Here is a 13,964-nt window from a genome sequence, read left to right on the forward strand (position 1 = left end):
CCATAGCCTTGACTAGACAGACCTTAGTCGGCAACGTAATGTCTCTGCTTTCGAATATGCTATCTAGGTTGGTCATAACTTTTCTTCCAAGGAGTAAGCGTCTTTTAATTTCATGGCTGCAGTCACCATCTGCAGTAATTTTGGAGCCCAAAAATAAAAGTCTGACACTGTTTCCACTGTTTCCCCATCTATTTCCCATGAAGTGATGGGACCAGATGCCATGATCTTCGTTTTCTGAACGTTGAGCTTTAGGCCAACTTTTTCTCTCTCCTCTTTCACTTTCTTTTTTTTCTTTTTTCTTCTTTCACTTTCATCAAGAGGCTTTTTAGCTCCTCTTCACTTTCTGCCATAAGGGTGGTGTCATGTGCATATCTGAGGTTATTGATATTTCTCCCGGCAATCTTGATTCCAGCTTGTGTTTCTTCCAGTCCAGCGTTTCTCATGATGTACTCTGCATAGAAGTTAAATAAGCAGGGTGACAATATACAGCCTTGACGCACTCCTTTTCCTATTTGGAACCAGTCTGTTGTTCCATGTCCAGTTCTAACTGTTACTTCCTGACCTGCATACGGATTTCTCAAGAGGCAGGTCAGGTGGTCTGTATTCCCATCTCTTTCAGAATTTTCCACAGTTTCTTGTGTTCCACACAGTCAAAGGCTTTGGCATAGTCAAATTAAAATCACAATGAGATATCACTAAACACCTTTTTTTTTTTCTTTTTAAAATTTATTTATTTTAATCGGAGGCTAATTACTTTACAATATTGTGGTGCTTTGCCATACATTCACATGAATCAGCCATGGGTGTACACGTGTTCCCCATCCTGAACTCCTCCCCTCCCTCCCCATCCCATACCTCAGGGTCATCCCAGTGCACCAGCCCCGAGCACCCTGTCTCATACATCGAACCTGGACTGGCGATCTATTTCACATATGATAATATACATGATTCAGTGCTATTCTCTCAAATCATCCCACCCTCGCCTTCTCCCACAGAGTCCAACAGACTGTTCTTTACATCTGTATCTCTTTTGCTGTCTCGAATATAGGGTCACTGTTACCATCTTTCTAAATTCCATATATATGCATTAATATACTGGATTGGTGTTTTTCTTTCTTTCTTACTTCACTCTGTATAATAGGCTCCAGTTTCATCCACCTCATTAGAACTGATTCAAATACATTCTTTTTAATAGCTGAATAATATTCCATTGTGTATATGTACCACAGCTTTCTTATCCATTTGCCTGCCAGTGGACACCTAGGTTGCTTCCGTGTCCTGGCTATTGTAAACAGTGCTGCGATGAACATTGGGGTACACGTGTCTCTTTCAATTCTGGTTTCCTCGGTGTGAACACCTATTAAAATGCCTAAAAGTTTAGATTGACTATACCAAAGTGTTGTCATGGATGTGGAAGAATTTAAACTCCTTGGTTTTTGGTTTTTAATATTCATTTATGTATTTGTTTTTGGCTGTCCTGGGTCTTGCTGTGCGGGCTTTTCTCGAGTTGTAGTGAGCGGGGGCTACTCTGTAGTTGAGGTGCCCAGGCTTCTCATTGCAGTGGCTCCTCATGTTGCAGAGCACAGGTTCTTGAGCACACAGGCTTCAGTAGTTGCAGTTCCTAGGCCTTAGAGCACAGGCTCAAGTAGTTAGTTGCTCCACTGTATGTAGGATCTTCTAAGATCAGGGATCAAACCCATGTCTCCTGATGGGTAGGTGGATTCTTTACCACTAAGCCTCCAGGGATGCCCAGAATTTAAACTCTGATACACTGTTGACATAAATGTAAAATGGTGCAGCCACTTTGGAAAATAATTTGGCAATTTCTTAAAAAGTTAAGCACACACCTATCATACGATATACCCATTCCACTCCTAGGTAATTACCCAAAAGAAATGAAAGCAGATGTTCTTATAAAAGTTTGTATATAGTAGTTTTATCTGTAATAGCAAAATCTGGAAACAACCTAAAGATGATAAATCGGTGACTATGCAAGCTGTGGCACATTCATACCGTGAAATACTACTCAGCAGTGAAATGCGACAGGCTGCCGGTACATGCAACAGCATCGGTGAACCTCAGAGCTACATGCTGTTAGCAAAGCCGGACTCTAAAAGCTGCGTAAGGAATGATACCATTTTTATATGATAGTTTGTAAAGTGTAAAACCACTGGGACAGGAAACAGATCAGTGGTTGCCTGGGAAAACAAAGAGAATGAACTGACTGCAAAGGAGCACATGAGAACTTTTGGGGTGATGGAAATACCTAGATTGAGGGGGTTGAGTACAGGACTGTGGATGTGAGTCAGCAGAGCCATACAGTTAGAGGATGGGAATTTTACTGTATGTAAACTATCTCAGTGAACTTGACTTTGAAAATAAAATCTCTTTTCCCCAGGGTCTTGCTTTGGAGATACACTTCAATCCCTACCTCAGTGGAAGAGTCGGGAAAGAAAGAGAAAGGAAAGAACATCTCGCTGCTGTGCTTGGAGGGCATACAGAAGATACTCAGTGCTGTGCAGCAGTTCTACCAGCCCAAGTGTCATCAGTTTCTCAAGGCTCTGGGTGGGCATTTCAGTTTTGATAACTTGGCTTGATCTGAGTTTCTCTTTCTCAACCAAACCTCTCGATTCCAGTTGTTAGCCTAGCAGAGGACACCTGCGAAGAGTCCCAGTGTGGCTAAGGAGTGACATCTAGTGGATTCAGAATTGGCACTCACTGGATTCCGTTTAACCACAGATGGGATTGGGAAACTGAACATAGCCTTAAGAAGCTGCTGAATGTTAGGAATATAATTAAAGCTGCCTCCAGACTTTTTTGGCCTCCTAAAATTTTAGCTTGGCAAAAAAAAAACCAAGCCCCTTTCAAAGCAGATAGCATTCTTTTCCTTTCCTAGATGCCACAGATGAGGAAGAAGAGGAAGTCAGTGTCAGTCAGAGAGCAGCTTTCCAGATCCGGCAGTTTCAGGTGAGACACCTAGGAGACTGCTGTGCTTTGGGACTGTTACCCAGGACAGCTGGTGGGAACGGGCAGACCGTCCACAAGTAGGACAGCAGTTTTTTCTGGGTCGTCATTCAAGCAACTTGACAGCTCTGAGAATGAAAGATAATGCATTTAAAAGCATTCCAGGAAGGATGTGTGTCAAGCCACCCCAATCTGCAGCACTCATTGCCTCTAGGAATCACTGTTTGAGCTGATATTATGCCAAGAGCTGGCCAGGAGCCCACTCGTGCAGGGAGTGTAACTTGGCTTTGTCTGTCAGATGGTTCTAACCACTAGTAGTCACGTATCAGGATCTTTTATCCCAGAGGATTTCTTTAATGTTAAAGTTCCTATCATGTGCCAGGAACTGTTTAAAGATAAAGCAAGGAATAAGAGACAAAACCCTGCCCTCACAGAGCTTACGTTGGCAGTGGGAAGAGACTGACGGACCAAAGACTGTTTTGGGCGGTGAGAGAGGAACAGAGAAAGGGGAAACAGAAAGTGTGTAGGGAATGCCAGTGCTGGGGTGTGGTCTAGCCCTCAGGTCAGTGAATGGGCCTCAGGAAGTTGTGAACCACCCAGACCAGGGTGCACTGGAATTCTGTGGCGATCAGTGATTTGGACACAGCTCTTTCATTGGGCCCGTGTTCTGTCCCTTGTTAGGGAACTAAGATCCCACAAGCTGTGTGGTGCAACCCAAAATAAATAAAACGGGGTGCACAGTTCATTCCTAATGTACACGTGGCAGGGCTTTGGAGGAGTCCACAGCGCCCAAGAGAAGACTCAGACGTCTGATCGCAAACAGGGTAGGAGACTACCTGATCGATCCAGGTCTTATTTCCAGATTTTATCCTCTTGGATTTTTGGTAATTTTGAGTCATTTCTGTCCCAGCCTTAAGAATCTCTGGCTAGATGTCTCTTCTCTTTGCTAGTATCATGTCTGCTAATGTTTCTGTGTATCCTTTCTCAGAGGTCCTTGTTGAATTTACTTAGCAGCCAAGAGGAAGACTTTAAGAGCAAAGAAGCCCTGCTTCTGGCCACTGTTCTCACCAGCTTGTCCAAGCTGCTGAAGCCCATTTCTGCTGAGGTACGAGCTCCAGTCAGTCCCACTCTGCATCCCCCAGGAGGCCAGAATACTGCATTTTACAGTGTACAACTAAATGTCCTCTCGAAATCTGGCTCATTTAAAATCATGTATCCAGTTACGCTCCTGAATTAATATAAGATCTGTAGGATGTACCCCCCGCCCCGCCCCATACATAGTGTTTCTACCATGATGTAGTTACTGCTTTTGTTTATTTGGCCACTGTCGAGGGTAAACAATAATTACTGTAAAAAAAAAAAAAAAAAGTCTTGTTTATCTGTGGGGCCTTAAACCTTCTGGTGTTTCCCTACCCCCTTCTAAGATGAAAGTGTGTTAATTATCAAGGTAGCGGACATTCAGCAGTTAACTTTCTCATCAAAATTAGCGGATTCTGAGTTTGAGGGATATTCAACAAAAGGTGATAAGTCAGAAAGCATGATTATAGTCCTAAAATAGAATCTGTTCTACCCAGATAGATTTTAGGTATATGTTCTTAAGTCTGCGCATATACACGAAGAATATATGTACCCACATGAGCATTGACACATGTGAAATAAGCTATATTCTGTGGGTCTGTTCCATTCAGGAGTAATTTTCCTAAAGGATGATAAAGAGAGTCCTTGAGAGCCTAGGGCTGTGTGGTCCTCCCATATCTACTTCCTGACCTGTGGGGAGACAAGTTGAGAGTGCTGAGGTGCAGGCCTCCTTGTGTGAGCCCTTGCTTTTAGGAAGAGCTAGCTGGACTACAGCCTGGTATGTTATGACATCTGAGCGCTGAAAAAGCAGACTTCATTTTCTGTCCTAGTTCCAGGTAGCCCAGAGAAAATCCGCATTGCTGCTTATTTTATCCTAGATTGGAACAACACTTTACTTTCAGCTTCATTCTTTCATATTGCTACTTTTGCTGCAAGGAGCCCAAGACTAGGAAAGAAACACAGGGAGTTGGAACATGGGGACAGTTGAAGGAAAATAGATTTGGAAAGGCTAATATAAAGAAGAATTTGTAAAATTTTACCCCCCCTCATAATTTCGGGTAGTGTGTCTAAAATTTTTTAATTTAACTTTGGGTAATAAAGTTCAATGATTTGAAAATCAGACATTATAAAAAAATTTGCAGGAAATGGTCACCTTTCTATCCGTGTCCTCCATCTGTTCAGTTCTTCTCTCCCAGTAGGTAAATATCTTTTAGTTTCTTGTGTAAAGAGTTCTTTTATTCCTGTACAGCAATATGAATATAGCTTCTTATGCCCAACCCTACCCTCTTCACACAAAAGCTGTTTTAGCATCCTGCTTTATTTATTTATTACATTTAACACTGTATTCTGGACATCTATATTCTACAGTAATCACTGTATTAGGGGAAATATTTTTGTATCAGTTCACAGAGAATTTTCATTTAGCCTCTGAAGTTTTTTTCCCTGACAGATCAAAACCTGAATTCTTACTGGTCATTTTACCTTTAAACATCACTGCATTTCAGTGTCTTGGTGGCTAGAAGCCTATCCCAAACAACTGCTAAAGCAGAAAGCTGAGTGTGTGTCTAGCGAAACACGACCTACTAGTCCAAGGCCTTAAGCTTCCCCAGCTCTTTTCTTTTGCCCCTTTTCTTTTTTTTTCCCTGCTCCCTTTTAACCTCCTGTGGCCTCTTGGTTCCTAAAGGCTAATTTGACTGTCACTGTGGCCAGGATCTTCTTCTATGCCTCTATTAGCTTACTGTCCTTAAAAGATGTCTCAGATGCAGAGAGTACTAGGCATGGGAAGGGGAAGAAGGGCACTTTAGCCCCAAACCATGGCGGGAGGGGCCAAGGAAGCTCAGATAATAGCCCAGACCCCAGGACCTTTGGTCCTTAATGAGGGCATTTGAGAACTGAGTCATAGGCTATATTTAAGAAAAGAATCAGTAATTCTTCTCATAACTTTGGGCTTTTTTATGCTGTTTTTCAGTAGAGTACCACTTTAGATCCAGGCACAAGTTTTAGCAGGTGATTTGCTTAGACTTGGAAAGGCCTAGAGCTCTTTTCGGAGAAGGCAATGGCACCCCACTCCAGTACTCTTGCCTGGAAAATCCCATGGACGGAGGAGCCTGGAAGGCTGCAGTCCATGGGGTCGCTGAGGGTCAGGCACAACTGAGCGACTTCACTTTCACTTTTCACTTTCCTGCCTTGGAGAAGGAAATGGCAACCCACACCAGTGTTCTTGCCTGGAGAATCCCAAGGTTGGGGGAGCCTGGTGGGCTGCCCTCTGGGGTCGCACAGAGTCAGACATGACTGAAGTGACTTAGCAGAGCTCTTTTAGTCTGATAGCAAACTAGGTAGGTCTGTCTTTTGAATGTTTCTGTAATATCTGAATGATCTCTAGTTTGTGCAGATGTTAACCTGGACATCTAAGATTTGCACGGAAAACAGTTGTGGTAAGTTTCCTGCCATATTTCCTTTTTTGGCTTTATATAAAATGATCAGCACCAAACAACATTTAGAAAATGACACATTCACCAGAGTAGCCAAAAGGAAGAAATACACAAAACCAATCCCAAGGGTTGGTAAGAATACAGTGCAGTTGAACCTCTCATTCACTGCCGCTGGAGGTGTCAGTTGGTATAAGCACTCTGGAAAATTGTTTAGCAATACTTAACTACTAAAATTAAACATAGGCTTATGATCAAGCAGTTCTACTCCCAGCATAAACAGGTGGAAAATTCTCACAGCAGTACTGTTCTAATAGGCAAAACCAGACCCAGACGTCTGTCAGCAGTCGAGTGGATCAGGGGGTTGCGCCGCATGCACACAGTGGGATACCGCGGCAGTGGGAATGAACAGCCTCCACTGACTCGCGGCATGGAGGAGTCTGGTGCACACCGCATTCAACAGATGGCAGACACAAAGTACTTACTGCATGATGCTACTTAGAGTGCAAAGTCAGACAGGACTCCATGTGAGGGTACAGGCAGAATGACAGTTTCCTTGGTGAGGGGAGGGGTGTCCTGGGGTGCTGATATTTCTTGACCTGTATGCTAGTTATGTGATGATAGTGACCGGTAAATGGGAAACATCCCCCTCATTTGCACCTGTGGGTCGAAGTGTACCTTTGTGGGCCAGCTGCCTGGGCTGGAGTGTGTGCAATATGGGGATGTTGTGCCTGAAACATGACAGGCTAGCATTCCAGCTAGGCACCCCCACCTGCTGCAGGACTGACTTGGATTATAAATGAATTTTCTTTCCTTCCTACTCCTAGAGGATGCCTCCTTTTGCAAGGGCATGCTAAGTTTGCTCTTCAACCTCCATGTTTCGTATAAGAGTCCTGTTAGTCTGCTGCGTGACTTGTCCCAGGATATCCATGGACATCTTGGAGACATAGACGAGGTACTGTAGTGAGCCTTCAGTATGGTGCCCCGAGTTGGGAGTAGAGGCCAGGGGAACAGCCTTAGTGTCATTACATCTCACCTCTCTTTCCGTTCCCAGGATGTAGAAGTGGAGAAAACAAACAACTTTGCATTGGTGAATTTGAAAACAGCTGCCCCTACTGTCTGTGTAAGTGTTGATCCTTGACACTTGGCAAATAGCCTTGTCATCCCTTCCATTTTATTCCCTGTGAGGAGTGAATTACAGTGGCGAAAGTCCCGAGGCCTGTAACCCACCCACGGGTGGCCGTGGCTGTCATGTTACACCAGCAGCTGTGTTCAATGAGCCATGCCAGGCGTTTTTTTCTTTCACAGCTGCTTGTTCTGAGTAAAGCTGAGAAGGTCCTAGAAGAAGTGGACTGGCTGATCACCAAGCTTAAGGGACAAGCAAATCAAAAAATCGTATCAGGTAACATGAGTTGAGGGAGGGGTTCCAGGAATTGTGATCAAAGTCAACTAAAATCTGAACTGGAGGAAACCTAAAGGCAGAGCTCCTGAGCTCTGTTCGTTTGTGCTAGATTTCCAAAGTAATGAAAGTAGAAGGTAGTGTGGCTTATGACAGCGTAATTATTAATGTATTCTGCATCCAGACTTCCTAGTTAATGAGGTCTAGTTGGTTTCTAAATCTCTTTGACTTGAACTAGAAAATAAGGTCAGTTGGGTTTGAAAGTGCTAACTTCATTTCCTTTCAGAAGAGGCCTCTTCTCAGGCAGCCCTAACAAACCATCCAATGGAGAAAACCACCATCATACAGTTGGGAACTCTGCTCACATTTTTCCATGAGCTGGTGCAGACAGCCCTGCCATCAGGCAGCTGTGTGGACACCTTGTTAAAGGACCTTTGCAAAATGTACACCACTCTTACAGCACTTGTCAAATATGTGAGTATCGGAGAGTCGATCACCACCATCATTCTGCCCCACCCAGCTAGGACACTGCCCCTGGTGCTGAACACCCTAGTGCAGAGCCCATGTCTACATCTCTGCAGGTCACAGTTTGACCAGTAGATGGCAGGTTTCTCCACAGGCCTGGAAATAACAGTTGAGGCATAATTCTAAATCTGTTTTTAGAGCTCCATATTTCTTTAGCATATGAGTGTGTTGTTCATATGATTGAGTATAATGAATGTAAATGCCTCTTGATTGAGTGTAAATGCCTTTTCAAACACCTTCTAAGACTCAGTCTAAACTTTAGTTTTAGAATTTAATCTGATTCCAATTACACAAAAAATTAGACAATTTCAGACCAATCTGGACACCGAAAGGGTGTTTGTCCTTTAACAAGTAGGTGTTAAATGCCTCACAGGTCAGGTACACGAGTAGGGAATAAGTTTATTTTTTGAAAATACAAGGTATACTTGCCCTGAGTTTAAGTTAATGCTTCTTAGTATCCGTTAACAAGAAAGTTTTTTTGTATTTGCAGTATTTTGATTCTCAGCAGACATTCAAGAGTGCTAGGAACTACGTAATTTAGTTCCGACTCTAGCAATGACCCACATTACTTAGGAAGGCACAGACAACCCAAGAAAGATGGTGGACCGCCTCACACCATGTACCCAAACAGCAGCGCTGCCATTTCTGAGAAGGTGCAGTTCTGGCTATAGTGTGTGGCTAACTAGCTTCTGTGGTAGAAATACTGAGAACCTCTATAATCTTTATTGGCTTTTTCTAAAAAACAGCAAAGTCATTGGCTTTCTAGATGCAGGGACTATCACCCTGAAGGATTTTTAAAGCAATAAATGGAACAAGTCAGAAACATAAATCTTTCATTGCCTCCTGTCTGGGAAGGTTTGGAGCTTAGGGGAGGAAAAAAAGGAAGCCTGGAGTCTTAAGATTCTCCATGAATCTGGGTAGCTTATTTTCTTTTCCTGTCTCCAGCCAGAGCAATAGTCATACACCAGGTGCTCACTGAGGCACTACCTGTAGTTTCATGGGACATCTATGTAGGAATAGCATTCTAAATCTGGATTCCCAAGTGGCTCAGTGATTAAGAATCTGCCTGCCAATGCAGGAAACGTACAAGATGCGGGTTCAATCCCTGGGCTGGAAAGTATCCCCCGGAGTAGATAATGGCAACCCACTCCAGTATTCTTGCCTGGGAAATGCCATGGACGGAGGAGCCTGGTGGGCAACAGTCGTAGAGTTGGACGTGACTGAGTATGCATGCATGCAAGATTCCAACACTTTTCCCTAGAACTTTATGAAACCTTTGAGAGAAGTGGGTGTCCTGCCGTTGCCTAATACTGAATCTTGGAATCTTTTGTTAGTATCTCCAGGTATATCAGCGCCCCACAGGAATTCCGAAAAATATGGAAAAACTGGTGAGTTGAGAATGCCTTTCCTAGGAATGGGGAAAGCATCTTATTCCTACAGTTATATTGATTTCTTCCTCCTTTGCTGCAGGTGAAGCTGTCTGGTTCACATCTGACCCCTCTATGCTATTCGTTTATTTCGTATGTACAGGTAAGTGATTGTCTGTATCACAATGTATCTTCAAGTGAGAAAGGGCTCCTTATATTCCCAGGGGACTGATCACTCACCTGAGCTGAGCGTATATAAAGTTTCTTCTACTTAAAATAAGCCAGAGGTGTCCATTTGAGAACACGCCAAGGCTTGAAGTCTTTGCAGCAGGAAAATCTTTAAAAAAAAAAGAAAAAAGTGATTTAGAGAGAAAAAGTGTTTGGTATGCTTGCACTCGGAGCAGAGGAGAAACATGCATCCTTAGGCTCGGTGACTTGGTTTATTTCTGGGTGATTCCAAACCCATTCCTTTGGGAATGTGAGTGAAGTAGTGGCAGGCAGTGAGGATAAATGAGGTGCCTTGTAGAAAGTGCTTAACACAACACCAGGCAGGTGTTCTCTAAATATTTGCTGTTCCAATAAAATGAACATGACCTTAGAGCATCATTTCCCAAGCTGTCAGACATAAGGCCAAAACCAGAAGGGTTAAGATTCCAAGCTTCTGATACAGGGGCTGTGGATTTGATCACTGGTTGGGGAACTAATATCCCACGTGACGTGTGGTACAGCCAAAAAAAGGGGCAAAGCTGAGGTTCGAACTGGGTTCTTTAACTCCATGACAGTAGTCTGCAAACTTTCTGCAAAGGACCAAATGGCAAATGCTTTAGGTTTTGCAGGCCATAGAGTCAACTGTCACAACTAAACTTTGCCATTGTAAAATAAAAGCAGCCATAGTCAATATACAATAAATGATCTTGGCTGTGTTCAGTGAAACTTTTGAAAAACAAGCAGTGAGCTGGATGTGGCCTCCTGGTTGTAGTTGGCCAGCCCCTGTTCTGGAACCATACTTGATACTCACTGGCATATAAAATGCTGGGAGGTTTGGGGTTTTGTGTTTGACCCATTCTCAAGCTTTTCTTCTGCTTTTCACTAGGCACCTTCTAGACTATCTTTTTCCTACATTACATAAAAACTGGTTTATGTGTTCTTCCTTGGATATTTCTCCCCTTCTCAATCTTGACTTAAAGCCTTATTCGACAAGTCAGCTGATCCACAGGCACTTTTTGTCTTTGTGAGGTGTGCTTAATGAGTCAAGAGCCCATGGTTCCATTAACTCCTTCCAACTTTGATCTAGAAATCTGGATTGCATTTGCCACATCTTTCAAAGAGCTGCTTATTCTCTTTTAGCCCCTTCTTTTTTCCCATAGCCTTGGATCTCAGTGAGAAGAAAGCAGTGAAAGCCATTGCTCCAAAACCCGTAGCTTAGCATCCTGCTCAGGACTGTATACCTTCCAAAGATAGTTCTCTTCCCACTACAGTTTTAGTCCTGCCTAAATCAGCAGAAACAGGCCGTAGCTGGGATTGATTTAGGGAGTTTCAACAAGGTCCCATCTGGGGTACAACTTTTAGGAAGATGGCTCACTTCCCATTTGGTCACATGAGTTCTACTGCCTGTGCTGCCTCTCAGCCCTCCCCTACCAAGTATTCGCCCTCCACTCTGCCTTCCAGGGCCGAAAATAAGTTTCTTCACACCAGCATCTCTGGGATCCCTACATTTTCTTATTTCCCAGAACATGCCATGTGGACCAAGCCTCCTCTCCCTCACAGGGTTGTGGCAGTGTGGTTTCTCTCCACTTGCAGGCCTCTGTTTCTAACTCTGCTAGCTGTCCCATGGGCCGTGGCCTGTCACTCCTAGAGGGCACAGAACTCCCCTTCCAGGAGGAGGTTCCTGTTTGTGCGCCTCACACGTGCGTGGGCTCTGCCTCATGTGGCTCTGCTCCCCTGCCGGCTCAGAATCCTGTGCTTCCTGGTCCCCTTCTTGATTCTTCCTTTCTCCAGGAGCTCTTTATTTTGATTCTCTGCAACGTAGGGAAACAAAGTGTTTCTATGACCTTTAAACCTTTATGGAGCCTGTAACCACCTGTCATGTGAGACACATGGCTCTGAGAACAACCTCTCCAGCTTCCTGTCTTCTCTCTAGCCCTTTTAGCAAACATCCCAGTAGGGAACACCTAGTCCTACTCCCCCCTTGACAGTTCTTTCGTAGCTCACGAGTCCCTTGGCTGCCCTAGTGTAAATAACGGTGGGTCCTAACCTCACTTCCATGTGATAGCCCTGTCCAAGAGCAAGACTGTAAATCTCCCAACAACAAAAACAGAAAAATATCTGAGGATTATAAAGTGTCCCAGAATGTTTCCCATTGTCCAGCATCTGCTTCAGGATAATCTCTTCACCCAGACTTGGCCCCCTTACGAGTTCTCCTGTTACTGCTATAATCATCGTATTAGAAAATTACCACTAGCCTGGTAGCTCTATAGAAAAACCTTCAGGAATGAGAGGACTTGTTTCCTTTTCTTTAGAACAAACACAGTAAGAGCCTAAAATGTACAGGAGAAAAGGAGAAAACCGCTGCCGGCCCCACAGCCATGGTAAGTTGCTGACAGTGATCAAGGCGTGGCCACTGGGAATTCCCTGGTGGTCCAGTGGTTGGGACTCTGTGCTTCCACTTCCGGGCGGGCACCAATTTGATCCCTGGTCAAGGAGCTAGGATCCTGCATGCCATGCAGTACAGCCAAAAAAAAACAAGGTTGCTGATGAACCTAGAAAATACATTAAGTAAAAGAAGCCAATCGGACAAAGACTATGTGTTATATGAATCCATTTATATAAAATGCCCAGAAAAGGCAAATCTAAAAAGAAAGATTAGTGGGGAGCAGGAGTGGTTAGGGGGATGTTAGAGAAACTGGGAAGGTGCCTGCTAAAATGGGTATAGGATTTCTTGTGGGGTAGGGTGTATGAAAATGCTGTAAAGTTATGGTGATGGTTGTACAGCTCTGTGAATGCACAAAAACACACAAAGTATGCAATATAATGGGTAAACTAGTTGGTATGTGAATTACATCTCAGTAAAGCTGGAGGAAATGGGCTTATTTGTGTATGGCTGCTTCTCAGTTCATGGACTTTGTTCAGATGGAACATCTTTTCTCTGTATATGCTCGATTCAGGAAGTGTACCAGAAAATCTTGAGCTATTCAAAAATAGAAAAAGCTTATGATAACCACTGGGAAGGAGCTGATTTTAGGAAAAGTTAGTGAGTGCAAAAGGTACCCCTTAAAGGATGTAAAAGATTGGTGCCGGAAAGTGGGTTCTCCAGGGCACTGCTGGCAAAGAACTGAGTCGTCTCTCAAGGGGAACGACTGTTGACAATAACTGTTGGCATGCACCAGTCTTTAATGCAGCAATTCTACTTGTAGCATAGAGAAATTGTAGTAGTTTTAAGTAAAAGTGAAATATTGGGAAAACTAAGATGCCCACTAATAGAGAGCTGGCTTTTATAGTATATTTATACTGTAGAACACTATGCAGACATGAAAAAATACAAAGCTAAATGTTCAGATACAAAATTCTGAGATAATGTTAAAGAAAAAAAGATGAGAATAGTGTCTTCATTTGTAGTTTAAAAAATATAAAAACATGTCTATATGCATAAGAAACATACGGAAGGATCTACAAGCTACAATTCAAGTTGAGGGGGAAGAGAATCGCAGCAATGAAAATGCCTCTGTAGACTAGAGCGGAAACAGAGCCAGTGCAGAGTGGGCTCATCATCACAAGAATCCCAAGTCAGAGAGGCAGCCAGACACCCAGACACAGCCCTTCCCTCAGCCAGCCTCTAAAACACAGGTTTAGGAGTTACAGATAGAAGGATTAATTGCCATCTCCATTGGCATTTAGGTCCTTTGATGAACTGTCAAAAAAAATCTTAATGACTGGTGTATAAGTAAAACTGCATTTCATTGGCAGTCAGACTGTCTTTCCCTCAAAGCCATGAGCAGTTCTGCTATGGCAGTTTCAGAGGACTTCACCACCCCTGAACCCCAAATCTAGGTCCTCTTCTTTGCCCTGTAGGCCAGAGCTCTTCGGGAAACCAAGCCAATTCCTAATCTCATCTTTGCCATTGAACAGTATGAAAAGTTTCTCATCCACCTTTCTAAGAGGTCAAAGGTAAGCATATTCTGTTGTTTTTCTACTGATTTCCACTTA

General features: G+C 43.5%; 1 protein-coding gene across 5 annotated transcripts in view; it reads left to right on the top strand.

The window, feature by feature from the left end:
- The window catches only part of FANCI (FA complementation group I), a 63,151-nt gene that overhangs the window by 47,214 nt on the left and 1,973 nt on the right, over positions 1-13,964 (top strand). For 2 of the 5 annotated variants that reach the window (XM_060401634.1, XM_004017745.6), the window contains exons 25-36: positions 2,399-2,565; positions 2,897-2,967; positions 3,953-4,069; positions 6,425-6,476; positions 7,298-7,425; positions 7,525-7,593; positions 7,779-7,872; positions 8,156-8,343; positions 9,729-9,782; positions 9,865-9,924; positions 12,281-12,349; positions 13,830-13,925. In XM_060401634.1, coding sequence (XP_060257617.1) covers positions 2,399-2,565; positions 2,897-2,967; positions 3,953-4,069; positions 6,425-6,476; positions 7,298-7,425; positions 7,525-7,593; positions 7,779-7,872; positions 8,156-8,343; positions 9,729-9,782; positions 9,865-9,924; positions 12,281-12,349; positions 13,830-13,925 — 1,165 coding nt within the window. Of the gene's footprint in view, positions 1-2,398; positions 2,566-2,896; positions 2,968-3,952; positions 4,070-6,424; positions 6,477-7,297; positions 7,426-7,524; positions 7,594-7,778; positions 7,873-8,155; positions 8,344-8,884; positions 9,783-9,864; positions 9,925-12,280; positions 12,350-13,829; positions 13,926-13,964 lie in introns of those variants that run through there. The other 3 variants (XM_060401635.1, XM_042235077.2, XM_042235078.2) reach the window with 2 other exon arrangements.

This window comes from Ovis aries, chromosome 18 (genome assembly GCF_016772045.2).
Source record: "Ovis aries strain OAR_USU_Benz2616 breed Rambouillet chromosome 18, ARS-UI_Ramb_v3.0, whole genome shotgun sequence".
In the NCBI taxonomy this organism is placed as follows: Eukaryota; Metazoa; Chordata; class Mammalia; order Artiodactyla; family Bovidae; genus Ovis; species Ovis aries.